Source organism: Piliocolobus tephrosceles, chromosome 14, assembly GCF_002776525.5.
Source record: "Piliocolobus tephrosceles isolate RC106 chromosome 14, ASM277652v3, whole genome shotgun sequence".
NCBI classification, from domain to species: domain Eukaryota; kingdom Metazoa; phylum Chordata; class Mammalia; order Primates; family Cercopithecidae; genus Piliocolobus; species Piliocolobus tephrosceles.
Window position 1 is genome coordinate 30011254 of NC_045447.1, and position 26866 is coordinate 30038119.

The 26866-nt window shown below is 39.9% G+C and overlaps 1 protein-coding gene across 2 annotated transcripts in view; it reads left to right on the forward strand.

The window, feature by feature from the left end:
- Window positions 1-26866, forward strand: part of CTNNAL1 (catenin alpha like 1) — a 72808-nt gene that overhangs the window by 4756 nt on the left and 41186 nt on the right. For both annotated transcript variants that reach the window (XM_023202199.1, XM_023202202.1), the window contains exons 2-6: window positions 10557-10746; window positions 17624-17811; window positions 19588-19707; window positions 23597-23686; window positions 24728-24898. In XM_023202199.1, coding sequence (XP_023057967.1) covers window positions 10557-10746; window positions 17624-17811; window positions 19588-19707; window positions 23597-23686; window positions 24728-24898 — 759 coding nt within the window. The remainder of the gene's footprint in view (window positions 1-10556; window positions 10747-17623; window positions 17812-19587; window positions 19708-23596; window positions 23687-24727; window positions 24899-26866) is intronic.

A 26866-nucleotide genomic window follows, 5' to 3' on the forward strand; every position in this document is an offset into this window, starting at 1 on the left:
TGTGTTTGAGCCTAGGTTGACATATTATAGACATATCAGTTATCCCTATTGATCAATTTAATGCAATTTCCATGAAAATTTCAGCAAGATTTTTCAGTAGAACTTGATAAAAGTAATTCTGAAGTTTATATGAAAGCACAAAGATTAGGCAGAAGAGAAACAAGGTGGATGGACTTGCTTTGCCATCCAGGCACCCTGCATCAAGCCCGGCTAATTTTTTTTGTTTGTTTGTATTTTTGTAGAGATGGGGTTTCACCATGTTGGCCAGGCTGGTTTTGAACTCCTGACCTCAGGAGACCCGCCAGCCTTGGCCTCCCAAAGTGCTGGGATTACAGGCGTGAGCCACCACACCCGGCTGATGGGTACAATTACTATTTCCATTTTCACAGGTGAGAACACAGAGTTGCAGAAAGGTTCTATAACTTGCCACATGGTCACATGGCAGAGCCAGAATTCAAACCCAGGCAGAATGATGTCCATGGCCTTAACTGCTGGGATATACTTTGGTGTTTTGCACTTCTTGGCACCCTTTGTTACAACAGCTAAAAGATATTCAACTTCATTAGAAATCAATGAACTACAAGCTAAAAAAATCCACAGTGAAATTAAGTGTTGGTGAGGGATGTGGACATGGTAGGAATATCCTTATTACAACCATATTGAAAATGATTTGGTGTAATCTATTATAATTGAAAGTGGGCATTACCTGTGGCCCAGCAATTCCACTCCTAAGTCAGTACCCCTAGAGAAACCCCTGCACGCCTATTAGAAAAATGGATTGGGGCTGGGAGTGGTGGCTCACGCCTGTAATCCCAGCACTTTGGGAGGCTGAGGTGGGTGGATCACCTGAGGTCAGGAGTTCAAGACCAGCCTGGCCAACATGGTGAAACCCTGTTGCTACTAAAAATACAAAAATTAGCCGCGTGTAGTGGTGCATGCCTGTAATCCCAGCTGCTTGGGAGGCTGGGACAGGAGAATCGCTTGAACCTGGGAGTCTGAGGTTGCAGTGAGCCAAGATCATGCCACTGCACTCCAGCCTGGGTAACAGAGTGAGACTCTATCTCAAAAAAAAAAAAAAAAAGAAAAGAAAAAAAAAAGAAAAATGGGCTGGAATGGGATAGCATTTTTACTTCTGATGGCCCCAAACTGGACTTCCCAAATGTCTTTTAACAGTAGTTTGTGTACATAAATTGTGCTATGTTCATATAATGATATACTCTGTCACTGAAATGAATAAACCACAGCTATAATTATCAATGGGGATGAATCTCAAAAACATAATGTTGAATGAAAAAAAATGAAGATTCAAAACCAGATAAAACTAAACCAAATATCATTTAGGGTATACTGTATATGCAGTAGTTATAATAAGGGAGTGATGAACACAAAATTGGGACAATGGTTTCTTTGGGGACAAGGGAGTGATATGGACAAGGAGTAGCCACAGAGTACATGGGCTGTCAGAGATACTGACATTGTTCTCTTAAGCTTGGTGGTGGCTACACAGGTCTTTCTTTCATTTCTTTAAACTGCACACATATATGTTATATATACTCATATGTTTTGTATTTTATAGTTCAGACAGTTTCTTGAAAAGCCCTGGGCTAAGAACCAAGCATATTTTATGCAGAGCAACTCCCCACCTCCTTTAATAATCGCTTTATTCTTCCTATCAGAACTCCCACTCCCAGTCTTATCATGCTTTTATCCAAGGAAGGGAAGAAGGATATTTGCCACAGAGCTCCACCCTGAAGTGGAATGTTATTCTAATATTTTCCTGTCTATGATAGATTTCCTTTATTCACTATTTGTACAGACCCCTTGTATTTCTAAGGTAGCCTACCTCATTTTCCCATTACTCTGCATTGTCCTGGAAGCTATTCAGGATTCAGGATTCTTGTTGCAGTAAGTTGTGGATGAAGAGAGTACATAAGGTGCCCTCTCTGCTCTTTGCTGATTTGTGTAGGTGAATATATGCATGGTTTTATTTATTTATTTATTTATTTATGTATTTATGTATTTATGTATTTATTTATTTTTTTGAGACAGAGTCTCGCTCTGTCGCCCAGGCTGGAGTGCATTGGCCGGATCTCAGCTCACTGCAAGCTCCACCTCCTGGGTTTACACCATTCTCCTGCCTCAGCCTCCCGAGTAGCTGGGACTACAGGCGCCTGCCACCTGGCGTGGCTAGTTTTTTTGCATTTTTTTGGTAGAGACGGGGTTTCACCGTGTTAGCCAGGATGGTCTCGATCTCCTGACCTCGTGATCCGCCCATCTCGGCCTCCCAAAGTGCTGGGATTACAGGCTTGAGCACCGCGCCCGGCCGGCTTTTTTTTTTTTTTTTTTGTGATGGAGTCTCAGTCTGTCACCCAGGCTGGAGTGCAAAGGCGGGATCTCAGCTCACTGCAACCTCTGCCTCCTGGGTTCAAGCAATTCTCCCGCCTCTGCCTCCCAAGTAGTTGGGATTACAGGCACCCAGGCACCCTGCATCAAGCCTGGCTAATTTTTTTTTTGTTTGTATTTTTGTAGAGATGGGGTTTCACCATGTTGGCCAGGCTGGTCTTGAACTCCTGACCTCAGGTGATCCGCCAGCCTTGGCCTCCCAAAGTGCTGGGATTACAGGTGTGAGCCACCACGCCTGGCTGATGGGTACAATTACTATTTCCATTTTCACAGGTGAGAACACAGAGTTGCAGAAAGGTTCTATAACTTGCCACATGGTCACATGGCAGAGCCAGAATTCAAACCCAGGCAGAATGATGTCCATGGCCTTAACTGCTGGGATATGCTTTGGTGTTTTGCACTTCTTGACACCCTTTGTTAGAAGCTATCATGTAAACCCTAATTCTTATTCTTTTATTCCACAGCAGAGTTCTTCAGTACACCAGATCTTCTTTCTTCCCCAAGGGATGCCTTTTCTGCCCTCTTCTCTGGTGTCAGGGCAACTCCAAGTTATGACTCTCAATTTAGTATGCCTCCTATTTTTGCAGAACTATAGCTAAGATTGTATTTATCATACTATAATTTACAAAGCACTCTTGCCAGTTGTCTTTCCCTTGATCCTCAACATAATCCTGGAAGGTAAGAGAGACAGTGTAGTGATTAAGAGTGTAGGTAGTTCCCCTGGCTTTGTGACCTTGGGCAAATACTTAACCTCTTCAAATTTCAGATTTTTTATCTGTAAAATTAGGGTAATAATAGTATGTACCTATTAGATACTGGAGAAGCAAGCATTAAAAGAATTGATACATGTAAAACACATAGGCTAGTGCCTGGTACTGTTGTGCTTAATAAATGTTAACTAGTCTTATTTTTTATATAATAAGGAAATTAAGGTTTAATCTCAATTTTGTAAAACTGTGTATTTAAGTATCTGTATGTATAAAACAAGACTGGAAAGAATTATGCCAGAATTCTCAGAGGATAGTAGAATTATGGGTAATTGTTATTTCTTGAGGCTCTCCTGTATTTTCCATTTCTTTTTATAAACAATCAACATGTATAACTTATGAACCTACCTTTTAAAACATTTGAAACTAATTTTAGAACACAAGTAGACCTTAAATAAGGTATGTTACGTATTGACTTAGTTCCTCTAAATAAAAATTTAAAGGCATGCTATATTTGGATTAAACATTTCCCAGACTGCTTTCCAGTAAAAGGAAGGCAGCCACACCTAATTATGCACTGGGGAGGGTGCTTCTTTTGGAACTGAACAATAGTTGATATTTTAGCCTAATTGCAGGATCTTTTCTTTGTAACTGAAATTTTAAAACTTTATGTAAATGAAATATTTAATACACTGAACCACCTTAATTTGTTTGGGTTGCTATAAAAAATACAATAGACTGGGTGCCTTAAACAACAGAAATTTATGCCTGACAGTTATGTAGGCTGGGTAGTCTAGGATCAGGGTTCAGGCAGGTTCAGTATCTGGTGAGGGCCCACATTTTGGTTCATGGACAGTTGTCTTCTCACTGTTCTTTCAGGATGGAAATGAGTGAGAGAGCTTTCTGAGGCCTCTTTTAAAAGGCATTAATCCCATTCATGAGAGCTCCTCCCCCATTACCTAATCGTCTCCCAAAGGCCCCACCTCCTAATACCATCACATTGGAGGTTGGCATTTTAACATAAGGATTTGCGGAGGGGGAGGAGAATCGGACACAAACATTCCATCTATAGCAAGAACTTTAACTCCTTTCCACTGCAGAGTCTCTTCCAAGATGGTAGCTTGGAATAGTCAATGCTGGGCAAGTTCTCTTCTTTTTCATGTGATAGTAACAATTCCCTAGAGTCTGTCAGGTGTGGAAAAGGATTAAGGTGGTACCAATAGGATTTGTATTTGTTCTCTGCTTCCCAGCAGCATGGCCTACAGTCATTCTCCAAATTAAAATTATTGTGACTCTTTCACATGATTATGCAATGGGCTTTTAGGTAACATTTCAATTAAAAAAAAATAGGAAAGATTGAAAATGTCCAGTAAAAGGAAGAATATTAGGTGGGATTTGGTGTCAGTTTAAACCTGGGTTCAAATTCTAAACTAGGCTACTTATTGGTTGTGTGAGCCAAGTATGCAATTTCACTCAGCCTCAGTTTTTTAATCTTTAATAATACCTGAGGATTAAGTAAGAGAGCTAATTATAGTATGTCTTTGAACGCTTACAATAAACTCTGTTTATGGTACTATGTTAAACATAATACTTTCATTATTTTATCAACTCTTCTTATTTATTTTTTTCAAGACAGAGTCTCACTCTGTCACCCAGGCTGGAGTGCAATGGCATGATCTCAGCTTACTGTAACCTCTGCCTCCCAGGTTCAAGCAATTCTCCTGCCTCAGCCTCCTGAGTAGCTGGGATTATAGGTGCACACCACCATGCCCAGCTAATTTTTGTATTTTTAGTAGAGATGGGATTTCACCATGTTGGCCAAGCTGGTCTCAAACTCCTGACTTCATGATCCGCCTGCCTCAGCCTCCTAAAGTGCTGGGATTGCAGGTGTGAGCCACTGCACACAGCCAACTCTTCTTGTTAACATTATAAGGCAGAGAAGGCAAAATGGCTAAGTGGCTAAGAGGCTAGTCTCTGCAGTCAGAATATCTGGATTTAAATCCTAACTCTTCCACACTTCTTGATGTCCAACCTCCTCATTCGTAAAATAGGGATGATTATTACCCCCATTTTCCAATTTGGGGAAATGAGGATGATTAATATTAACCTATTTCACTGGGTTGTTGTATGACATTATAGGGTAGTGTTTAGGAGTATGGTCTCTAGAATTGAAATGTCTGACTCTGAATCCTAACTCTACCACTTATTAGATGTGTGACCTTAAATGAGCACCTTTTGGCATCAGTTTCGTTAGGCTCATCATGTGAGCCTTCCCAGTGGGCCAGTCAACTGTCTTCGTGATATGGGAATTGTCTTTCCCTAGGGTGAAGAGAGAGAAAGAAAGATGGAAACCACAGTGACTTTATGAGTTGCCCTCAAAAGTAGCATACTGTCACTTCCATTTTATTCTACTAGTTAGAAATAAGTAGCTAAGTTCAGCCTGTACTCAAGGAGAGGGGAATGAGACTTCACCTATTTAAGGGAGGAATAGTAAATAATTTGTGGACATATTTTAAAACTCCCTATGCTCTAACCTCTGCCCACAAATTGTTTACCTTATTCCCACCTGCAAGTAACCTCTCCCCATCCTTATCCTCTCCAAAGTCACAACATCAGCTGGAAATCCACGATGTTGGCATCTATTATAAATATGATCCAGGAAAGACTTCTTGTGTGTAGTAGTTCCTTGAGTGTAACATCTTTCAGCTTTAGGATGACTCTGCTGTTCAAAAAACGAGAAAATAAAACGTGTAGAATAACTGCTATATACCCCTGTTCAAAAATGGAAAAAAAATAGGAGCCACTGGTTTATGGTATTCTGAACTTCTCGTGGGCAAATGTTGCCAGTTCCTTGATTAAGACTCAAGTCCTGGGAATAGTTCATGGCTCTTGGTTCTGCCCTCTGAGTCATTCTTTTACATGAATTGTAGCTCATGTTTGCAGCAGCATAGATTTCTCAGCCTATTGCCTACCTTTGGAAGTTTGGAGCAGGGGCTGGTATGAAAGCTTCTTTTCATATAAAGATGTATTCCCTTTTAGTCCAAGCTGATAGTGTTTCTGCCAATACGATTATCTTAAAAAATTTTGTTTGTCTCCTGTGAGTCATATTGAATTCATTCTACTACACAAAAGCCGCACCCACAAGTCTCTTTGATATATGCTCTTCTTTAACTTGGGCTTCTGCTGGGACTGCTGAGGAATAATACCTTTAGGCTTCTTAGGGGATCTGTTGTTTAACCGAATGGTTGTCTGAAGCAACACCTTGGACCTTTCTGAGATCTTAAGTTTTTCTTTTTTTGAGATGGAGTCTCGCTCTGTCACCCAGGCTGGAGTGCAGTGGTGTGATCTCGGCTCACTGCAAGCTCTGCCTCCCAGGTTCACGCCATTCTCCTGCCTCAGCCTCCTGAGTAGCTGGGACTACAGGCGCTTGCCACCATGCCCGGCTGATTTTTTTTGTATTTTAGTAGAGACGGGCTTTCACTGTGTTAGTCAGGATGGTCTCGATCTCCTGACCTTGTGATCTGCCCGTCTCGGCCTCCCCAAAGTGCTAAGATTACAGACGTGAGCCACCGCGCCTGGCCGAGATCTTAAGATTTTATGGTCTTACCCTTAGCTTCATCTTTAGGTGCTTTCTTGACACAGCCCTAGATTTTATTTTTGCCTGGAAGCCATTCTTAATTTTAGTATGGTGTGCCATCTGGAGAAGATTTTTTTTTTTTGAGATGGAGTTTTGCTCTTGTTGCCCAGGCTGGAGTGCAATGGCATGATCTTGGCTCACCGCAACCTCCGCCTCCCAGGTTCAAGGGATTCTCCTGCCTCAGCCTCCTGAGTAGCTGGGATTACAGGCATGTGCCACCAAGCCTGGCTGTTTTTTTTTTTTTTTTCTTTTTTTTGTGAATTTTTAGTAGAGACGGGGTTTCTCCATGTTGGTCAGGCTGGTCTCAAACTCCTGCCCTCAGGTGATCTGCCCACCTCGGCCTCCCAAAGTGCTGGGATTATAGGTGTGAGCCACCATGCACAGCATGGAGGAGGAATTTTTAAAACCAGCAAGTTCTGGCTTGTTTATATTTATCAGTGTTTCCTTTAATTTTTCTCTTCTCTTACATTTTACTGTAAGCAACAAAAAGAAACCAGGTAGCACCTTCAAAATCTGCTTTGACATCTCCTTAGTTAGATCTTCCAGTTCATTAGGTATATTTTCTCCTTTTCATGTTAATGAGGGTGACTTTCTGTCACCATATAACAAGGAACCCCTTTTCTCCAGTTTCCAGAAAGATTTTTCTCACTTTTCCTTAAGCTTTCACCCATAGCTTCTGCTATGGCCTGATTGTTGGCATTCCCCCAAAGTTTGTATGTTAGAACTTAACCCTCATAATGATGGTATTAAGAGTTGGGGCCTTTGGGAGGTGATTATGTCACTAGTGAGGCTTCATGAATGGGATCAGTGTTCTTACAAAAGAGACTTCAGGGAGCCTTGTGAGGACATAGAAGACACCACTTATGAGGAATGGGTCCTCCTCAGTAGACACCACGTCTGTTGGTGCCTTGATCCTGGACTTCCCAGCCTCCAGAACTGTAAAGCAATATATTTCTGTTATTTAGAAATTACTCAGTTTAAGGTATTTTGTTATAGCTGCCCTAACTAAGACAGCTTCCTCAAAGGTCATCATGCTTCTGCAAAGTTTCTTTGACATTTCTAGTTTTTATTCACTCAAAGTTCATTTAACTTTCACTGCCCAATTTTAGAGCCACTCTCACATTTTAAGTTTTGTTACAGCCTCACCCCAGATCCAGGCACCAAAATCTATATTAGTTATCTATTGATGCAGAACAAATTAACTGAAATTTAGTGCGTTAAAACGATGAACATTATCTTATGGTTTCTGCAGGTTAATTCCAGAGTGGCTTACCTGGTGGTTCTGGAGTGAGGTCTCTCATAAAATCAAAATAAAGATGATTGACCAAGCCTGAAGTAATCCAAAGGCTTGACTGGGGCTGGAGAATCTGCTGTCAAGTTCATTCATTCAGCTGTTGGCATGAGGCCTCAGTTTTTCACTATCTTTTGGCCAGAGCCTTCAGTTACCTTGTGGGGCTCTCCATAGGGTTGCTTGAGTGCCTTCCATTCTGTGGCAGTTGGCTTGCTCCCACTGTGATTGGTCCTGCAGAGAGTGAGTGAGTGAGTGAATAAGATGAAAGCCACCATGTGTTCTATGACCTACTCTTAGAAGCACTCCATTATTTTCACTTTATTGCATTATTAGAAGTGAGTCACCAAGTCCAGTCCACATTCACGTGGAGAGAAATGAGGCTCTACCTCTTGAGGGGAGAATTTGTGGACATGTTTTAAAACCACTACAGAGATTATAACACTTTCCTGCTTAGAAAACCTTCAGTGGCTTCAAACCACTGCAGAGATTATATCACTTTCCTGTTTTTAAAAAACCCTTCAATGACTTCAAATTACTACAGAGATTATAGTATTTTCCAGTTTAAAGACCCTTAAGTATCTTCCTGTAATACATAGAATAAAATATAATTTTTTTTTTTTTTTTTTTTTTTGAGATGGAGTCTCACACTCTCACCCAGGCTGGAGTGCAATGTTGCAATCTTGGCTCACTGCAACCTCTACCTCCTGGGTTCAAGCGATTCTCCTGCCTCAGCCTCCCAAGTAGCTGGGATTGTAGGCGTGTGCCACCACACCGAATTTTTTTTTTTTTTTGTATTTTTAGTAGAGATGGGGTTTCACTATGTTGGCCAGGCTGGTCTCAAACTCCTGACCTCGTGATCCGCTCACCTCGGCCTCCCAAAGTGCTGGTATTACAGGTATGAGTCACCGCACCTGGCCAATATAAATTCTTTATTCCAATTCCAGAACCCTTTATTCCAGGCTGGTCCCTGCCCATCCCATCTCTTGGATATTGGTTTTAACTTGCCCCTGACCCACTATCCTTTAGCCACTTCCGACTTCACCTCATTCCTTGAACAGGAGAGGCTCATTCCTAAGGGCTTTTTTTTTCCTCCGCTGTTTCCTTTCCTAGAATGCTCTTTATCCTTTGATGTTTGCCAGTCTAATCACTTCGCTGTCATTTAGATCTCAGCTTAAATATCACTTCCTCTTAGAAGGAAGACCAATCAATTTCAAGTAGCTATACAGATACTTTTATCACACTATCCTAACATTTTGCACATAACGATTATATTAAAGTTTATTTTTTGTTTACCTATTTATGTGATTATTGGGTCTCCCCCTTCACTAGAATATAAGCCCCATGGGAACATGGGCTTTTCTTTCTTGTTGATTGTTATTTCAGGTTTGCCTAGAATTTTATTTGGGATATGATAGTGTGCAACAAATATATTTTGTGTAACTGAATTATTGGTATTCTACCATAATGTAAACCTAATGGGGGTGGGATTGTCTTAGTCTTGTTCATTGATGCATCCTTAGGAACTGGCCTATAGTAGATATTCAAAATCTGATGAAAAACAATATTGTAGTTGAGGAAATTTAGAGATTAAATTTCCCTAGACCACTTAGCAAGTAGTCACCGAGCCAAGACTCAAACCTAGGTCTATTAATTCTAAATTATTAATACCTAAACATACATATAAAGTGCTTGGCACATAGTAGTTGTGCAAAGAGTAACAGTGATTCTCTTCCCCTTCTTGTAATTCTCTTGCTCTTCTTTTAAAACTAGTACATGTACATTGAGCAGTAGTTGTTTTTCATACAACATTTCCTTAATAAATATTCTTAGATGTCATCATAGTTCATGTACTAGTTTCCTAAGATATTTTGAAGAATTATGTTTGTTTCAGTGAGCTGAAGTTGTCACCTTTTGTATTTTGTTTCAGGGCCTGGGATCAAGTGTTAAGACTCTTGGTATTTCATTTATTTTGAGGCGGATGCAACAAAACTTAGCAAAATATAAAATATAGATTGCAATGCTCATTCTAAAGTATCTAGTTAATTTGGTAAACATGTATGGCACAAGTACTATTTTGTACAACCTGGGCACCATGGTAGGCAACGGAGTGGAATGGAGAGGAAGAAGAGCTGTCTCTACTCTCATAGCATCTGAAATCGTAGTAGAGGAAACGAGACCTGAAGTACTTTGACTTTCTGAATATAATGATCTGTCCGCTCCTACTTTTCTCCTTAAGATTTGTTGAAAGATCTGGAGGGCCTCTGGAACTGTATGCCGCAGATAAACTGCATGCCCCAGATAACTGCCTTCAGGTGAACTTGGAGTTGTAATTAATGGAAACATTGTCCTAAGGAATGATGCAGGATACTTTGCTGGTTGTCTCTGTTAAAACATCTCTAACTATTGATTTAGTCTATTGAGCTATCCTGTATGCCAGGCTTAATTTTCTTTGACTTTGTGATACAGCTTTAAAAAAAGAGGTATTGAGATAAAAGTTGCTTTTGTCTTTTATTTTTAGATCACCACACTTATTAATCATAAAGATAATACCAAAAAGTCTGATAAAACTCTGCAAGCAATTCAGCGTGTAGGACAAGCTGTCAACTTGGCAGTTGGAAGATTTGTTAAAGTAGGAGAAGCTATAGCCAATGAAAACTGGGATTTGAAAGAAGAAATAAATATTGCCTGTATTGAAGCTAAACAAGCAGGTAGGTGGATATTGATTTTGAAGACTATTCAAACCACTTTTATTGCTTTGGTTATGATGAAAAATTATTGTTTTATTTTGAATGACGGTATATAGCTCTCTGATTATGGCTGCCTCAAACATTAAAGGTCTGGATTAGCTACCATAAATATTGCACTTCGCTTGGATCAAGTCCTAAATCTGAAACATAGAACTCCTTCACTGGTCAGAGTTAGTGATCGACCATCCTCACCATCAGCCATTGAGATGTGAGAGAGAAAGAAGTGGGAGCTGTGGCCTCTAAGCTGTGGCCTCTATTCTCTAAGAACGTATTAGTCTACTTTCCACGACATAGGAAATGGAAATAAGCATTAGTATCCATTAGTATTCTACAGTAAACAAATCATAGTGACTTCAGACTTCATGATGGTTCACAGTTCTCTATAGATGGTAGCACAGAAGCCTTTGAGAACCTAGGGTGTTCTGAGGACTGCAGCTTTCATTTATCCATTAATTTTTTCAATAAATATTTACTGAATGCTGGTGATATACCAGGCGTTCTTTTAGGCCATAGGGAGATAGGCATGGACAAATCAGCCCAAAATCTACCACTGTGGGCCTTGCATTCTGCTGAGGGAGACAGATCATAAATGAATAAATATGTAATGTCAGGTGGTGATAGCTACCATGTAAAAAAAAAAAGCAAGGTAAGAGTTAGGAGACCAATGAAGTTGCTGTTTTAGAGAGGGCAGGGTTTTTTAACTTTGGTGCTACTGACATATTGGGCTGGATACTTCCCTGTTGTAGGGGTTGACCTGTACATTGTAGGATGTTTATCAGCATCACTAACTTCTACCTACTAGATGCCAGAAGGTCCCCTCTCCTACCATGTGACAACCAGAAATAGCTCTAGACATTGCCAAATGTCCCGTGAGGGGTAAAAATGGCCCCCAGTTGAGAACTCCTGGGATAGGGGATTAGGAAGACCCACTAAGGAAGGAGCATTAGAGCAGAGACTGCAATGAAGTGAAGGCCTGAGCTATGTGGATACTTGGGGGGGAAGGGCATTCCTGGCAAGGAGAAAGTGAGAATAGGCAAAGATTGGAATTTTGGACTATGTTCTAAGTGGAATGAGGGATTAGTGGGAGATTTTGTGCTGGGCAGTGACATGATCTCATTTGTATTTTAAAAAGGTAACTGGTGGCTCCTGTATAGAAAATACATTTTAGGGGTGTGAGAATGGATTCAGAGAAACCAGTTAGGAGGTTGTCACAGCGGTTCAGGTGATAGATGATGGTGACTTAGACTAGATGATAGCATTTGAGGTGGTGAAAGGTGGCTGTGTTTCTATATATTGCCAAGGTGGAGTTGATAGGATTGGCTGATGGTTTGGATGTGGGATGTGATAGAAGAGCCAGGGATAACTTCAAGATTTGGGATATGAACAGCTGGGCAAATGGTGGTGCCATCTACTGAGATGGGGAACTCTGAGGGAGGAGCAGGTCATCAGCGAGAGGAGAGTGATTGCGATAAAACCAAGTAAATGTGGAGGGGTGGACAAGATCATACACGGTCCTGTATGTTATGTGGATGATTTCAACTATTATTCTATACTAGGAGTCATTGAGAAATTTGGAGCCAGATGAAAGGCATGTTGCTTTGTGTTATTTTGTTTTGTTTTGTTTTTTCAAAACAAGAGCATTTCACAGATGTTTTGTGTTAGATAGAAGTCTTTCTGATAGTATGGAGGAAATGAACGAATGAGGACAGACTGAGAGAAGGTTGAGACTGAAGGCAGGGAGACTAATAGGGAAGCTTTTGTGGTAAAACCAGCTAGGCCAAGTCAGTGTAATAGGACTGTAAATAGCAGGAAGAGTACACAAAATACTCATTAAGGTGGTTGAATAGGTAAAAGTAGGTTGTTGACTAAAGGAAAGGGAAGACCCTGGGTTGAGTCTTGGATTTCTAGCCATTCACTGGGATAGAGAATAGGTTTTATGTGGGAAGCAGGGGGAGATATCCTTATTCTATTCATAATTTATATTTTTTCCTTCTTTAGTAAAGGATATGAAAGCACTTACAATAAAAGACATGTTCAATAAACTTATTAAAATAGAATGTGAAAATAAATAAACCAGAAACTTTGGCAAACATTATTATTTTAATTAAGCATGAAATTTATCTTTGTACTTCCTGGAAGGCAAGACAAAAATGTTGGAAACAAAGGATTATATAATCTCATTGTTTGTTGAAAGGAAACAAACCAGCTTGTAAGAGGAGAGACTTTTTTTCCCGACACTAAATTATTGTGTGGGTGCTTATGAAACAGACATTACATAATGGACAATTCAACAGAAAATGTGGAGATGTTCTTCATATTACTGTTTCTTTTTGAAGAAAGCTTTGTGGTTAAAAAAAAAAAAAAGAAATAAAAAAATTACTGTTTCTTCTAACAACCATTGATTAAAGCAGGAGTACAGTATTTTTAAATGAAAGGACAAGCTGAGTCCTGTGCTCCTTGTTGGCTTTGTAGCATGTCATTGTGCTCAGTGTAAGGTGAGAAAGGAGGACGTGGTACACTGACATGAGTACCATACGCCCAGGCAGCTCCATAAATGGAGTATTTTGAAAGATATCAGGTTTCATGGGCTCCACATGTCATCTTCCTCCTAGTGTCACTCAGGTAAGAGTATGAGAATGACACCTTCTGGAGTTGTAAAATATAGAAGGCTTTTTTTCTCTTAACACATACAAACTTAAGACTTCATTAAATCACTCCTGTAATGTTTCTAGCCCACTCAACCCCTACGAATCATTTTCTTTTTTCGGCGACAGCATTCATTTGAGGGAACTAATATAAAGCAGTAGATAAAGAACTGGAGCTGGCTGGGTGCAGTAGCTGACACCTGTAATCCCAACACTTGGAGGCTAAGGTGGACGAATCGTTTGAGCTGTGTTTGAGACCAATCTGGGCAACATAGTGAGACCCTGTCTCTACAAAACATAAGAAAAATAAAATAGCCAGGTGTGGTGGTTCATGCCTCCAGTCCCAGCTACTTGGGAGGCTGAGTTGGGAGGATTGTTTAAGCCCAGGGAGGTTGAGGTTGCAGTGAGCAGTGATGGTGCCACTGCACCCCAGCCTGGGAGATGACAGAGTGAGACCCTATCTCAAAAAAAAAAAAGGGCCGGGCGCGGTGGCTCAAGCCTGTAATCCCAGCACTTTGGGAGGCCGAGACGGGTGGATCACGAGGTCAGGAGATCGAGACCATCCTGGCTAACACCGTGAAACCCCGTTTCTACTAAAAAATACAAAAAACTAGCCGGGCGAGGTGGCGGGTGCCTGTGGTCCCAGCTACTCGGGAGGCTGAGGCAGGAGAATGGTGTAAACCCGGGAGGCGGAGCTTGCAGTGAGCTGAGATCCGGCCACTGCACTCCAGCCTGGGCGACAGAGCGAGACTCCGTCTCAAAAAAAAAAAGAACTAAAGTTTTAGAGTCGAACTGCCTAGACTTTAATCCTAGTGCTTCTACTTGCAAGCAGGGGATATTGGGCATTCTATTATACATTTCTAAACCTCAGTGTTCTCATCTATAAAATGGGACTGTTAGGGTTTATAGAGGTGTTTTGATGTAATGCTTGTATCATTTCACACATAGTATGTGCTCAATAAATATTAGTTGTCATTATAATAATCAATTTTTATTCTTACTTCCCTGTGTTGAACTCTTACATTATATTGTTGCTTTTTACTTGGCTACCAGGCAAGGTTTATATTTATGTTTTCTATGGAAGTTCAACAAATATTTGTGTTTGATTGACCTTGGGTTTTCTTATTAAGACACAACACTAGTAATTACATATAATAAATTAAAAATGATACCTGTGAAGCTGTAAGACAGCTTTGTGACTTTTTTAGGGAACTGATTTCTGAACAGTTCTTTGAACAACTTTATAATGTTAAGGAAGCATTTGACCATGCTGGTGGAGCTGACCAAATGTTACTATCCCTCGTACTTATGAGTTAAATGCCTGGCGTCAGGCCAGGTGTGGTGGCTCATGCCTGTAATCCCAGCACTTTGGGAGGCCAAGGTGGGTGGATCACCTGAGGTCGGGAGTTTAAGACCAACCTGACCAACATGGAGAAACCCCATCTCTACTAAAAATACAAAATTAGCCGGGGTGGTGACGCATGCCTGTAATCCCAGCTACTAGGGAGGCTGAGGCAGGAGAATCGCTTGAACCCGGGAGGCGGAGGTTGCAGTGAGCTGAGATCGCGCCCTTGCACTCCAGCCTGGGCAACAAGAGTGAAACTCTGTATCAAAAAAAAAAAAAAAAAAAAAAAGCCTGGGGTCTAGTGAGAAAAAGGAAAGGTTGAATAATGCCGTATGTGCAGGCTTAGATGTGGTATCTTTTGTGGTTGAGAGGTGTAGAAAAAAATTAACATTTTCCGGAGGATCAGAGGAAATATTTTTATCCTTTTAGCTATTAATGATAGAATGCAAAGTGATACTTTTCCTCCTGCCCCTTCTGTATGCTTTAAGGTTAATTCTAAGCACTTTTGTTCTCTGTATATTTTGCTATCAAAACTTTGTATTAGTTACCTATTGCTGTGTAACAAATTAACCCAAACTTAGCAACTTAAAACTATAAACATTTACTATCTCAAACAGTTTTTGAGGGGGCGCCAATCAGGGAGTGGCTTCAGTGGGTGGCTCTGTGTCAGTGTGTCTCATGAGGTAGTGGTCAGTGTGTTGACCAGGCCTCTGTTACCTGGAAGTTTGACTGGACTGCAGTTCTGCTTCCAGCCTCCCTCTCATGGTTGTTGGCCAGAGGCCTCACTTCCTCTCCACGTAGGTCTCTGTGTAGTAAGGGCTGCTTATAACATGGCAACTGGTTTCTCTGAGAGAGAGAGAGTAACCCAGACAGCTGCCTCAGTTATTTTAGAACCTAAGCTTGGAAGTGACATACCATTACTTCCACTATACCAACCCTCGTGTGATGTGGGAGGGGACAGACAGCACAAGGTTGTGCATAACAGTAGGTGGGGATCATGGGGAGCCTTCTTGAAGGCTGGTTACCACAGAATTCCTCTATCTGTAGAGCTTCAGCGATTGTCTTTATAAACAAGACATCCAAGTGTATTCCTGTGTTATTTCAAGCTCCTGTTGTCTGAAAGTAAAATTATCATCTCCCTTCCAATGCCCTTCTGATTTTCTTTAAGCAACTTAAGTTTCCAACTTTGAGGCCATTTTTTCACTTGTTCTTTCCTTCTTATCATTGGTCAGGTACTAATTTTATGTTTTCTTATAAAAATGTCTCCCAAATCATCTTCTTAATGTTCCTATGGCTACTATACTAGTAAGGTCCCTACTATTTCACACCCACAATTGATACAATAGCCTGACTTTAAGTCTTTCCTTTCCATTCTGTTTTATGTACTCCTACTAGATTGATCTTTCTTTTTTTCTTTTTCTTTCTTTTTTTTTTTTTTTTTGAGACCAAGTCTCACTCTGTCACCCAGGCTGGAATGCAGTGGAGCCATCTCAGCTGACTGCAACCTCTGCTTCCCAGGTCCCAGCGATTCTCTGCCTCAGCCTCCTGAGTAGCTGGGATTACAGCCCCCTGCCACCACACCTGGCTAATTTTTGTATTTTTTTAGTAGAGACCGAGTTTCACCATGTTGGCCAGGCTTGTCTTCAACTTCTGACGTCAGGTGATCTGCCTGCCTTGGCCTCCCAAAGTGCTAGGATTACAGGTGTGAGCCACCGTGCCTGCCAGACTGATTTCTAAACCTTGACTTGTATTTCACCCTGTGGCCTCTCCATTAAGATTCCAATACTTTGTACTCAGGATCCTTAGCCTATGAGCAGACACGTTATTGTGTATATGTAATAGAATTGACAGGAGGGCTTTTGTAAGAAAATCAATCCATTAGGCACACAGGTATATTTAGGACTTTAAAAAATGATCTTGAACACTATAAGTTGGTTAAAGGTTTATTATTTTTAAAATCTTTTTAACTTATAACAGTATGGAGGTTTCAAGAATGTTACAGCCTTGAGGAGGCAAACACTTGTATTGTTTTATTAGTAGATAATTACCATTACAGAAATCGAAAGTTTTTATGGCAACAGTGAAGAAGATAATTTTTCTAGAGGGTTGGGAGCTCAATTAATAGAATGGTTTATGCCAGGCATCATATGAAGTTTATATAAATTCAAACTGCAGCCTGAATGAGGGCCAGCCTGTCGTTTGAATTCTCAGGACGGAGGCTTTTGTTTTGTTTACTTTTCCCACCCAAAGTCCAGGCTTTGTTTGTCTGACAGACAAACTTCCTTATTGTTTCTTTTTGCCTATTGACAGTTATTTCTGGGTCCCCAATATATTGAAGATGTCATCCTTTGGGGCCCAAAGCCCTGTCTTTTTTCTCTCCCTGAGGATTCCTGAAAACTCAAGCCCCTTCAGCTTGTGGAGATCAGCAGTGACCCCTGACTTCTCCCTGGCCTGGCCCCAGTCCAAGCCTTGGCACCTGCTTACTGCTCTGGTTTTAGGGTATTCTTTAGTTTTTGACTCATGGGACTTCTCTTACTGTCTTGTAGGGCAGGAGCTTTTAGATTGTGTAGTTTGCATTACCACTGGAAACAAAAATTATGATGTTTTTCAAACTGGGTGAGGGCAAAATTTGTCACCGTTCTTAAGAGTGCTATTATTTTCTGGTTAGAAAGCTTCGTATGATAATCCCTACAATCGTCAAGGTGAAACTGTTTCTTGTTCCTGAAGTAAGAGTCCAAAGCTGAGTTCCTCCTCATTGTGCCTTACCTTCAAGGTTAGAGAAAAGTCTAGATTTTAATTTGTGTGTCTTACTGCCAGTTTAACTTTACCCTCTCTCCTTTCTTGTTAGGAGAAACAATTGCAGCATTGACAGACATAACCAACTTGAACCATCTGGAATCTGATGGGCAGATCACAATTTTTACAGACAAAACAGGAGTGATAAAGGCTGCAAGATTACTTCTTTCTTCAGTGACAAAGGTGTTGTTGCTGGCAGACCGAGTAGTCATTAAACAGATAATAACATCAAGAAATAAGGTACTTACCTTTCTGATGTTGCTGTATTTTTGTCTTTCTGTGTTGTTCAAAGTGCTTCTTATGACTTTTAGTGGTGGATCACTTGGCTCACGTGTGGATGAAGAGTGCAGCTAGCTGTGGGAATTAATGTGAATTGCAGGATACATTGACACATTGATCATCTACACATTGAATACACTTGGGCCCTGGGTTCCTCCTGGAGCTATGCCTGTATGAGCATTGCTTAAAAAAAAAAAAGTTCTTTTTAGGTTAATTTAAGTAATTTGGCAATGCTTGACTATTATAATTGTTTATAACTCTGTCTGTAATTTAAAAGTAGTGTTTCTTCTGTACGTGTAATTCTTAAATGATAAGTATACTGTCCCTAAACTTCTGAATGCAAGTAGTGTCTCCTCTTAGAGAATCATTATGCGCTTGTTGAGGCTTATTGGTAAAAGCTTTAAATGTGTACAACATTTGGAAAGAAAAGGCAAGCACTACGATCATATATGTAGCAGAAACTTAGTTGATGAAAATACTGAATTCTTCAGTACTTTTTTTCCCTCCCAAATCAGAGACGAACAATATATAACTTAAGACACAGTTAAATCAGTGGAAATGATAATTATCCACAGCTACAGAATTTCTGTATGCAGAGTCCCTAAATGTTACTGAATGATCTCAAAACGTGCAGAACGGATTTAGACTCTTCCAGTCCAGAAGTTAATCTCTCAGATGATGATCATGCTCCATGATCATCTGGGAATCCAGGGTCTGTACGATCACTTCTTTCTTTGGATAATTCCCTAGGCAAAGAGGAGAGCAGTTGGCTAGGGTAGGGGTTGTCCTAGTAGGATTTGAGGATAAAACCGCCTGATGAATGTTGAATGAATGAGAAATTGGATAGGTGGATCTGGCAGCACTAGAGAAACAGAAACAACCTTCCTCTCTTTGAAAGATGGAGGTTCTGCACAGCAGTGGCAATGTGCCTTATCTGTGTTAGCTGCCTGAACTTCCTGAGCTGCCAGGGCAGATTAACATGCCAGATATTCATCATATTCTCATGAAAAATAAGTAAACACAGGATATCTGTGTTTTTTTAACCTATCTTGTTCGGACTAAAACAATCTAGTCATGTTATTTTAAAGAAAAGTATTTGAAAATATGTTTCACATCTATTTACTTTATTTCTTACATCAAGAAAGCACATAACATTTTAGTCATTGGCTCTACCACAGATTCACACTCTTTATTCACCCCTGATGGCCTATTCCTGACTGAACCAGACTGATTTTCCTCCTCTTAAAGTCCCACACTTCCCTTTCGACTCCATACTCTGCAGATGGTGAGGTTCCTTCTGCTTTCCTGAGAATGTTAGGGTTCCTGTTATACTGGTTCACTGAGCCTTAAAGCTTGTGTGTGCTGACTTTCATCCTCACCCCTTCCCAGTTCTCTGAAGATTTGATTACTGTAGTCCTGCCCATGCCCACCTCCTAGACTTGGCTACATAAATGATCCCTTCCTTTGTATATGTAGTCATTTCTTTTATTCTTTTTCCTTTTCTTTTTCAAGTAACTCAAAATCTCATCCTATAAACAAATCATTCCCCTAATAATTCTGTGCCTTGAATCTACTTCTACTTCTCTGAGCATCCCCTTCTGTGTCTTCTTTCTGGCTCCTCCTTCTCAACTTTCACCTAGAATTCAGAATTTTCCCTTTTTCCTCTCTACTTAGCCTTGACAATCTCAGTCTCTTGCGTAGCTATCACCAAATAATGAAATATTCTCTGTTTTGCAGGTTCTTGCAACTATGGAAAGACTAGAGAAAGTGAATAGCTTTCAAGAGTTTGTCCAAATATTCAGTCAATTTGGAAATGAAATGGTGGAGTTTGCACATCTGAGTGGAGATAGACAAAATGTATGTATTCATCACATTTTATAGTCTTCAGATAAATACATACTTTTTAGTTTGGATGGAGGTATGATCTTTAGGATTGTTTGGATTGGTTTCTTTGCTTATTAAGTCTATAGCCTTGGTCTTGAAAGCCTTTCCTAAATAAGCCAGCAAAGTAGATCTGTAAGTAGATCTGTATGTCTTTTTTTGTACATTTATAACAGTTAATTTTGTTCCCGCCTTACACACTGGGAAAGGTCATTCTTGCCTTCAGGGCTCAACTCAAGTACTTCTTTGTATTTGGTTACTTTCGCTTTTATGAAGCTTTCCATTTGATTCCTTTACCAGGGCTCAGGCACGTAAAATTGAGTCATCATATGTATTCTTATAGTATGTTGTTAGATATTTGTTATTCTTACCATATTAGATTAATAGTAATAACCCAAGCCATTATTTATTTGCACTGCCTATGTGTTAGGTACTTAATGTACATGATCTCATTTAATTCTCAAAATATCCCTATGAGGTAGGTATTGTTACTACTGTTTTACATACAGGGAAACTGAACCTGAGACAAGGATAAACTTTCCCAAGGTCACTATGCTAGCAGATTGAACTCAGTTATATCTGATACTAAAGCCTGTAGTTCTCAAACTACAACATGATAGTCGTTTTTTAGTTCTTTGTGGGTCTGTTCCCCAATTCAGACAATACGCTTCTCAGTTTTGGGAGACAGAAGATCGTATTATGTCTAGGATTGACTTTTCCTTGTTGGGGTATTTGTGTAGGAGTCTGTCTTGTTGGCAGGTTAAATATATATGATAATCGACTATTTCTTGGGATGGTTCTGGGTGTAGTCCCATAGGTATTCTCTCAGTTTTTGATATGAACTTTCCCGGTTGCAGCTGGAGTTGAAAGATGGGTATTGGTCTGGAAAGTGGCAGGCTAAATAATGGCATTGGTTTCTAATACCAATGATGTTTCTGTAGGCAGGTACCTTATTGTTTCATTTTCTCTCTGCCAGTATTGTTCTTTATAAAACAAATTTCCTTTCTTTTCCTTCTCTTTCTCTTAATCTTCCTTCTCCTCCTCATTCTCCCCAATGAAAATTATTAGCCGGAATATTTTTATAATAATAATAGCTTATCATCTAGCATTTTCTTGATCCCTTGAGCAAGTGTGGCATGAGTCATAGGTTCTAAAGCTGCCATCCTTCAGTTACACTTCCTACAGGATCCTCTTCAGCTTCTGGACATAACTGAAAAACTTTCACCATCATTTTGATTTGTAGTTAGAAATTTGGCATGGAGAACATTTTATTTTTCTCAATTCTTGTAATATTGTAATCCAACATTTAAAAAATTCTGGCTGAAGAGGTATCTATTTTTAACAATTTAGCTCATTAAATGTGAGACCCCTGAAACTTACTGGCAGCCTTTTTATCATCTTTGTGTTTGATAAGTGCTACTCCTGGGTCATTTTTATGGAATATGCATCCAGGGTTGAAATGCTTTCTCCTTTAGAATAGTCAAAATATCCTGCAAAGAGCTATAGGTGAGGTGCATTCTCAGTTTTCTCAGCAAATATTCATAAGCTGCTTACTGTTAACCAAATACTACACTAGGTGTTGAGGATTCAGCAGTAAATAAAAGTGACAAAAGCCTCTGCACTCATGGAGCTTATGTTTTAGTAGGGGTGGGAGGAGATAGACAATAAAACAGAAACATGCATGATGTGTTCAAAGAACACGAAGGCCAGTGGATCTATCAAAGTGAGCAAAGGGGAAGGGTAATAAGATGAAATCAGAGAGGTAGTGGGCAGGCCAAACTGTGTAAGGACTTTGACTTTAAGTAAAATGGGGAGCCACCGCAGGTTTTGAGTAGGAGAATGACATTTTCTGACTTACATTTTAACAGTATTACTCTAGCTGCCATGTTGAGAATGGTTTGCATGGAGACAAGGGCAGAGACAGGGAGACCACTCAAGAGGATATTACAGTAATCTATTGAGAGATGATGGTGACCTGGACCAAGGTGGTAGAAAGTGGCAGTGGTAAGGCTGGGCATGGTGCCTCATGCCTGTAATCCCAGCACTTTGGGAGGCTGAGGTGGGCGGATCACCTGAGGTCAGGAGTTTGAGACCAGCCTGGCCAACATGACGAAACACCATCTCTTCTAAAAATACAGCAATTAGCTAGATGTGGTGGCACATGCCTGTAATCCCAGCTACTCAGGAGGCTGAAGCACGAGAATTGCGTGAGCCCGGGAAGCAGAGGCTGCAGTGAGCTGAGATCACGCCACTGCACTCCAGCCTGGGCAAGGGAGGGAGACTGTCTCAAAAAGAAAAGAAAGTGGCAGTGGTGACAGCCTTACCCAAGTCTGGGAAAGTACTTCTGGAGGTATTGGGAAGCTTCGCTTAGTACTTCATGGACCATCTGGGTTTTATGGGCCTCTGTTTTGTCCTGTGGACCAACCCTTTCCAGGTTGAGATGCCATCTTTTTCTGTCGCTTGTTATCACTATTCATCATATGGTGTCATATGTGGCTTATAAGTGTTAGGTATGGCATACACACCTGATGAATTGTTAGCTAGACCCACAGGTGGTTTTGAAAGGAGTCCTGTCCAAAATGTTAAAGACAAGAGGAATGGGTGGAAATTTTATAAGCAACCTCAACCTTTATCTATAGGTACCCATGATGGATGATGCTCACATATAGGACACAGTTCTTTGGGATGTGATCTGCATTAGCTTTGGGGTTATACGCACTTTGTTGTACACTATTTGTAATTCCATCTCTATCTCTTATTAAATCTATATTGGGATGCAAGTGAGTAAGAGTGATGTTATTGTGTAGGACTAACTTCTGAATCCATTCTAATTTATTCAAGCAAATTTACTTTCAAAGGTAAATCATACTCAAATTTTAGGTTTTTCTTATTTGTAAGAAAGGGCCTTTAATCTAACTTACAAATAAAGACTAATGTGACAGAGAAAAATTTTATGTAATTCAAATTTCAATGTCCATAAATAAAGTTTTCTTGGAACACAGCCATTCTTATTTATTTGTGTATTGTCTCTGTTTGCTTTCACACTACGATGACATAATTGAGTAGCTGTGATGGAGACCATATAGTTCAGAAGGCCTCAAATGTTTATCTGGGCTTTAATTGAAAGTATTGCCTACCTCTGATTTAGATATAATAACCGAATTATTAACAGAGTATTTTGTTGTAGATTTGATCAGCAAACTTTGGCTACCTCATATAATAGCACACGTTCTATTGAGGGCTCTGTGAGGAGAAGCCACCCCCCAACAAAACAAATTCAATCCACAATGCTTTCTTAAGTGTTCCTTTCCAATCTTGTTGGGGAAAGTTATCTACCAAAGAAACATCTTAAGAATATTTCAGAGCAGCATATTGGTTAAGAGTAAGACAAACGAACCGCAATTTGAGATGTATAGCAGTTAGATGGGATTAGACAAGGCTCCTTAAATAATCAACTTTTAAGTGTCTGTTTTGAAGGAAATAATAGTCGATAGATGCTCAGAAGACAATTTACTTTTAGTTAAGTAAGACATAGGCTGGGTGTTTCTGGTTAGGGGTGCAGTGTGTGCACTTGGTGTGAGAATGTCAGCTATGACAGAACACCAGAATGTCAACCATGTACAGCCTCTATCTGTGTTTCAGTTCCTGGCTCTCCAGCCCTTACTAAGAGTAGCTTTTTCTTTCTACTTATATTGTGTTGATGTGTTTATATTGAAGCAGTGACAGTTTGTAAAACTTTATCCTGTTTTTTTTTTCACTTAATATTATTTAATTTTTGAGTATTATTATTGAATAAATACTTTCTTAAGAAATTGGATTGTTTACATGATCTTAGAAATCCTCTTTGATTTTATTTCATATTTAGGATTTGAAAGATGAAAAGAAAAAGGCAAAAATGGCAGCAGCTAGGGCAGTTCTTGAAAAGTGTACGATGATGCTTCTCACAGCTTCAAAGGTAAGAGAATTTTTGTTTTACTGTGTAATCAATTAATAATTAGAAAACCTGACTAAATGCATTTAGCATACATAATTTACATTTTAAAAAAGATCAAAGTGATAACTTAGAACATAGGCCTGAATAGTTAAATCTCAGTTATTATTTATAGAATGCTAACTTTCTTCCCCAACTCCGAATAATAATTAATTTATGAGTCAACTTTGATTGAACAGCTCAGCAGAACATGATGTATCAGGTGCTATAAATTAAGGCCTGTCACACATGGTCGCTGCCTGCAGGGTTTTGCCAGTCTCATTGAGGAGCCACCACATGTGCTCTAGAAAAAGCGAGGCAAGTTAAGATTTGTTAAGTACAGTGGAGTAAGAAGTCAGCCCTTAGTTATTCTGTAAATTCACCCTTTAATTTCTTTTTCCACTTTTAACAAAATTATCAGTCAAGAGTATTTCCAAACAGCAATTGGCCAGAAAATTGGTGCAATTCTAGAATGAATGAATAAAATGTCTCATTAGCAATTTGTTTGGAATAACCTTTTCTTCTGAGAGTATTTACCCTGTGCTAGAATCAGTGAAGCCACAAAAACAGAGACTTCATGGAACCCACTCAGAAGGCTCTGTTTTGTCTAGGCCCTTGAGTTTTTCATTTACATTATTTTTTAAAAGTCAAGATGCATCCACGATCATATTTCATCTCTGTTCATTTCATTTTTCTTCATTCTTTTTCATTTCTTGCATGTGTAAGGCAACATTTAAAAATAGTTTAAATCATGATGGAGAGATTTTTTTCTCAAAAAATTTTTAAGTAAACTTACTATTGAAGTATAAAGGTATAGTTTTGCACTCTGCATTTTTTTATTTAACCTTGCTATCGCTTTTTACTCATCCTGCTTCCACTTTAGTGAGGAGAAGCAGCTGAGTGAGCCAGGGACCCAGGAGATTTTGGTAAAGAACCATTTTTCTTAGCATGACATGTTCTCTGTAAGATTTTTGTGCATTATGACATAAATCAAATATTAAAATAAAAATTTCAATTGTTTTGAAGACATGTCTGAGGCATCCCAACTGCGAATCAGCCCATAAAAACAAAGAAGGAGTATTTGACCGCATGAAAGTGGCATTGGATAAGGTCATTGAAATTGTGACTGACTGTAAACCGAATGGAGAGACTGACATTTCATCTGTCAGTATTTTTACTGGAATTAAGGAATTCAAGGTAAGAATAAAGAGAGTATATTTTGATTTTTCTCTTTCCATTTTATTTTAATTTTTTGAGATGGAGTCTCGCTCTGTTGCCCAGGCTGGAGTGCAGTGGTGTGATCTTGGCTCACTGCGACCTCCGCCTCCTGGGTTCAAGTGATTCTTGTGCCTCAGCCTCCCAAGCAACTGATACTACAGGCATATGCCACCATGCCTGGCTAATTTTTGTATTTTTGGTAGACGCAGAGTTTCACCATGTTGGCCAGGCTGGTCTCAAACTCCTGACTTCAGGTGATCCACCCGCCTGGACCTCCCAAAGTGCTGGGATCACAGGCATGAGCCACTGCACCCAGTCTTTTCTTTCCATTTTAAAGGAGCAGCATTATGTATAGTATCCATATTTTTGTGTAATGTTTTAGAACAATGCTTCACAAAAGCAAATATATCTATTTAAAGCAATGCCACTCTATACAAACCTGTTGCTCAGTAATATTTACGTTAGAGGTATATTTACAAAGAACATTGGTCTATGGTTATAGTAGCTACTCTGGCCCTTCTTAGCTGTATGATTTAGCTGTAGCCTCCTGTTTAAAAGAATGTTCCCTTCCTGCTTTTTGAGCAGTGCCATACATTTTTGAGCAGTACCATCCATAGGATGATGGCGAGCAGCAAATCATTTCTGCTAGAATTCCTGCTTTTCTCTGTGTTAGAGGGTTGATACTTTGAGACTATAGTGATAGAATTAGTAATAATTAAAATTTAAAAATAAACAGTAATACACACTAACAGTTATTGAGTCCTTACTCTGTGCCAGCCCTTTTCTGAGTGCTTTAAATATATGAACTTATATAATCCTCAAAGAATTATTGCTATTATTTCCATCACACTTTTGAGGAGCTTGAGAAACAGAAAGGAGATTAACTTGCTGGCTACTAAGTACCGGAGTTGGGATTTGAAACTAGGCAGTGTGACTCCAGGAAATCTGACTTCTCATCAGAAGTCATAAACATGGTGAAGATGCTTTCGGGGTAAGAGCAGTATCTGAGTTGGGAGGGCCCTAAGAAGTCATCCGGTACAATGCTCTCCTTTAACAGATCAGAAAACTGAGGCCCTGAGAAGTTATCCAAATGCTAAAAGTTTCCACCTTTCTAACAGACAGGACTGTGATGAGAATGACATTCTTTCCATTTTACTGCACTTTGATTTATTTTATGTATTTGTTTTTGAGATGGAGTCTTCGCTCTTCGCTCTTTTTGCTCGGGCTGGAGTGTGATTACATGATCTTGGCTCACTGCAACCTCTGTCTCCTGGGTTCAAGCGATTCTCCTGCCTCAGCCTCCTGAGTAGCTGGGATTACAGGCGCCCACCACCACACCTGGCTAATTTTTGTACTTTTAATAGATATGGGGTTTCGCCATGTTGGCCAGGCTGGTCTCGAACTCCTGACCGCAGGTGATCCACCCACCTCAGCCTCCCAAAGTGCTGGAATTATAGGGATGAGCCACCACACCGGCCGTGCACTTGGATTTCTAATTGTGTGAAGGTCTAAGTAGGAACCTGGGGTGAAAGACAGTAACGGGAAGAATATCTCTTTTTGCTCTTAATAAATATTTTATTTAATTCCTACCTGCCCTTTAGGTGGATATAATTATATACTGTTTTTTTGTTTGTTTGTTTTTGTTTTTTTGGAGGAGAGCTAGTAAGTGGTAGAACCCTTCTTTAGGCCCAGGATTGTCTAATCCCAAAGTCCACGACCTTTCACTTTACACCTCTGGGTTTGTTTATATGATGCCAGTCCTACCACTGAGTCTTCCTGAAGGGAAAGAAGCTTGTAGGGACCAAACCTTCTCTTAGAAATTTTATTGCTGAAAGCTATCTTAGAGATTATTTTTCTAATCCTCCCTTTTTATAAATGCTGAGGGAGGAGATGTGTTGTCAAAGGATAATTAGGGAAGCAAGTCGGATGAGAGACATCTTTCGCCTC